Here is a 4,154-nt window from a genome sequence, read left to right as displayed (position 1 = left end):
GGGCTCCTTTGACAGAAAAGCCAATATGATTTTTCGTCGTAGAACAAAAAAAAAATACTTCAGCTTTTGTTAATAATAATAATAATACATTTGACTTCATAGCACCCAAGGACACCTTACAGGGCATAGGGTAATATAGGGAAAATTAAAACAGTGGATTTAATCAAATGTCAGCCGGGGTAAAACAAGACCAACAGGAAATGGACTACAGAAGGACACAAAAGGACACAGGGTACAGTTTATAATGAGAATGCCAGTTTGAACAGGTGGGTTTTGAGTTGGGTTTTGAATGTTGTTATGGCATCAGACTGGCAGGGAGTTCCAGAGTCTGGGAGCCGAGCAGCTGAAAGCTCAAGCACCCATGGTTTTGAGGCGAGAGCTTGGGACGGTGAGAAGTCCTACGGACGAAGAGCGGAGGGTGCGGGAGGGGGTCATACTTCTGAAGGAGGTCGGTGATGTACTGTAGATGGGGGCAAGGTTGTGGAGAGCTTTATATGTAAGTAGAAGGTTTTTGTATTCAGTACGGTAGCGTACAGGAAGCTAATGTAGTTGAGTGAGAATAGGGGTGATGTGGTCGGATGAGTTGGTGCGGGTGATGATCCGGGCATTATGTTCATGAATTAAACTTGTTGGCTGAAATATGAACCACCTCTGTGAATCTGTAATGCAGATAAGCATTATAGTTGCTCTCAAAGGTTTGGCGTTAACTGTAAGACTTTATAAATATATATAATCTTCGGAATGCGTTGCAGGCATCACATTCAAAATGAGTGAATATTTGCATTTACATTTATCAGTTTGAACATTACATAACTTGACTTTGTTGTGCATTCAATTGAATATAGGTTGAAAAGGATTTGCAAGTCATTGTATTCAGTTTTTAGTTATGTTTTACACAACATCACAACTTCTTTGGAATTGGTGTTTGTATTATATATAATATATATTATTAAACGTTATTCTTTTCAAGATTTCACGTGCCACATAAAATGTGGTGCCAGGCCGCATTCGTCTCACAGGCCTTGAGTTCCACACATCTGCTCTGAGCTGATGAGAGGGATGTCTGCAGGCCATGCTGACACACAGAGAGAACAGGGCCACACAGATATAAAGACGGCAGCTGACCTTCAGCAGGCTGTCTGAAGTGCCTCGGGTTGTCCTTGGCGATGCGTCGGATGGTTTCGAGGACTTGGGCCTCCCTCAGCAGTCTGTCCAAGGCGTACATCTCTCCACAGCGCAGGGGACCAAACATACCCAGACACTGCAGACATAACGTCACATATAACATGAGAAGATGAATATCATATAGTTTTAATGTAGGTGTTATAGAGTAGGTTTCCCGGGGAATGTAAAAATCTAATAGTGTAATAGGTTACAAAGACACTTTACTTCCTTTTGAAAAAGTTATGCCATACACTATTGATTATTCAAATGATCATGCTACATAACCAGAGGTACTATGTATCTATAATTTGTATTCTTATAAAACTTGTGTGAACTTTTATCTGAACTGTCCTGTATTACAATTTATTTCCATAGCAGGTATCTCTGCTAAGCTGGAACCTTGACGGACTAAATTAAAGGAAAATATGTCACACCAGCATGTGAGGCAGCCAGAGACCTCCCTCTGGCTGAGACATGAAAAACGGCAGTGTAGCAGCTCTCTTACCAGCAGCTGGGTGCTGCACTTGTTGAGGTGGACCACCAGGGCGCAGTCTAACGTGGTGCAGCCTGTGGTGAGGGGGGAGGGGGGGCTGTCCCAGCCTCTGTCCTGCAGAGACCTGAACACACAGGAGGAATTTTTAATAAGATCCACGGTGTTGAGGGAGGCTTCCATCAACTCTGCTGGGGTCAGGGGGCCTCTGAAGGCTCAATGAGATGACAAGCAGTGTGTGACTGCTTGTCATCAAGCCAAGAAAATACATCATCATAGTCATATATTTAGTTGGTTTTGTTCTTTTGAGGAAGGCTTTTCCAGCTCTGCGCTATAGTGATGGTACCACACAGCTCCACTAGATGGCAGCAAGACACTTCATGTACAATGAGATTATTCTGTACCAGGAGAGATATTTACTGTCCCCTACCCACATCCACTCCATTACAGTGAACTTCGTCTGTAGTCACACTCACAGCTGAACGAGGCTCCATTCTTTCAGACGGAGGGTATAAATACAGCAGCAAGCTTTGGGACGAACTTCCCTCTCTCCAGCCGAAACAGGAAATGCCGTAATTTTTCGTAACAACGGTTCCAAATCAGCATGTCTTGTATCAATAAATTATAACTACAATACAATTATCAAAATCTTTAATGCTGTCTCTTGTTTTGTTTTAAAGTCTGATGTTTATGTTTGATGACGGACACACACAGCGTTGGTCAGCTTTAGTAGCAGGTGAAGGACCAATGCAGGCTCTCTGTTGGAGGGCTTGATAACCCACTCTCCCTCCACACTTGTTGGTCTGGAACGGCACTCAATGGAGTGGAAGTGTGTAGGGGTGGGGTGTAGGGGGCGATTTAGAACTGGGCCTGGATGTGGATTTACTATTAACAAACACACATAGACAAAAACAGTTTGTGAGCTCTGACCTGCCACTTCTGCTCCTCTTCTCTCCTCTCTCCTCCACCCCCTCATCCTCCTCCTCACAGTCAGACGTGTTGAGGAAGTCAAAGCTGCACAGAGCTGTTTCCACGGTGAGGCTGACCACGCTGGGGGAGCGGCTGTGCCTCCCGCCCTACACACACACACACACACACACACACACACACACACACACACACACACACACACACGATTTAATTTAGCCTCAGAACAGCGAGAAACCTGAAATAACTTTTGCTTCAAATAAGCAAAACCATTTTATGTACTGAGTTTTAATGGCCGATGTGCAGTTGAAACAGTTCAGTCTTAAGATGTGAAGACTTTCTGCTGTTCTAGAAAATGTCTTTAGATGCCCACAATAGTTAAAGCTGAGTATGCACACACTCACACCCTAGGAAAATGTGGATCCAGCTTAAATTGCATTAACGACATTTGCCAAGTTAATATGAGCCACATCTTACAGTGAAAATATAAAACTGTCATATCTCTTGTCTGACTTGGTTGGATAAATTGTGTTAAGGCAGGTCAGTGGCTCAGTTCCTAGCCAAGCAGTCGACATGTGTCCTTGGGCAAGATACTTTACCGTAAATTGATAAAAGCATCAGTGAAAGTCACTTTACACATAGGTGGTGAATTATTCTAGGAGACTTTAACATCAACTGGAATGACAAACAAAATAGAAAGAGCTTAAAACGGATCACGGATAATCACAAGTTAATACAACTAATGGATCAACCGACTAGAATAACCAAAACCTCCAAGACTATGATAGATTTATTATTTACAAACAAAGTTGACAGAATAGTTAAAACCTACAACTTCCTGACCGGTCTTTCTGACCATGATCTTATTCTTTTTACCAGGAAACTCACAAAAAAATTTTCATGGCCACACCTAAAACCCCTGCCTTCGGTTCTCGCTTCATCCCCAAAAATCTGCAACAGCGTTTTATGGAGGCAGTGAAAATGATTGATTGGGGAGACACTCACTCCTCTGAAGACATTGGTGGAAACAGTAATCTGTTTATATCTAAAATGAATGATACAATGTCTTCCTTCTCAAGAAGAGGGTCAGTTAGGGACAGGAAGGAAAATCATCTTCCCTGGCTGAATCAACAATGCAGGAATCTAATGAAATCTAGAGACCAACTATTAAAGCAGAGCTTAAAATCCGGACTATCCACTGATAAACAGAAATGCACTCAGGCTCGTAACAAGGTAACACAAACAATAAAACAGGCCAAAGCAAACTTTTTCATCGATATAATTGAAGGTGCGAAAGGTAACGGTAAAAAAGTTTGGCAAATCTTAAATAAAGGTAAACATACCAAACAGGAAAATAATGCTCTAGAATTAAAAATCAATGATGCCCTGATAAAAGACCCTGCAGTGTTGGCCAGCTCTCTCAATGAGTATTTCTTAAATAATGCTTGGGACATTACAAAGCTCTTCTCACCATCTGGGGTTTCACCCAGCCCGACTGTGGATACACACCCCGTTTTTGACCTGGAGGAAATCACAGAGGTGGAGGTAAAAAATATAATCTTAGGGTTAAGAG

At 42.4% G+C, this 4,154-nt stretch overlaps 1 protein-coding gene across 1 annotated transcript; it reads right to left on the bottom strand.

Annotated features, from left to right (window-relative positions):
* Positions 1-266: 266 nt before the first annotated feature.
* Positions 267-4,102, bottom strand: LOC104942477 (protein FAM65A-like; the record flags this gene model as incomplete). Its single annotated transcript, XM_010767707.1, has 5 exons — positions 267-659; positions 1,126-1,261; positions 1,670-1,781; positions 2,585-2,730; positions 4,053-4,102. Coding segments are annotated over 5 exons (563 nt in total), but the record flags the coding sequence as incomplete, so codon positions are not given.
* Positions 4,103-4,154: the final 52 nt, after the last annotated feature.

Source organism: Notothenia coriiceps, unplaced genomic scaffold, assembly GCF_000735185.1.
Source record: "Notothenia coriiceps isolate Sejong01 unplaced genomic scaffold, NC01 NC01_scaffold00004587, whole genome shotgun sequence".
Taxonomy (NCBI): domain Eukaryota; kingdom Metazoa; phylum Chordata; class Actinopteri; order Perciformes; family Nototheniidae; genus Notothenia; species Notothenia coriiceps.
Note: the sequence above shows the minus strand (reverse complement) of the source record. Positions and strands in the feature narration are given on the sequence as shown.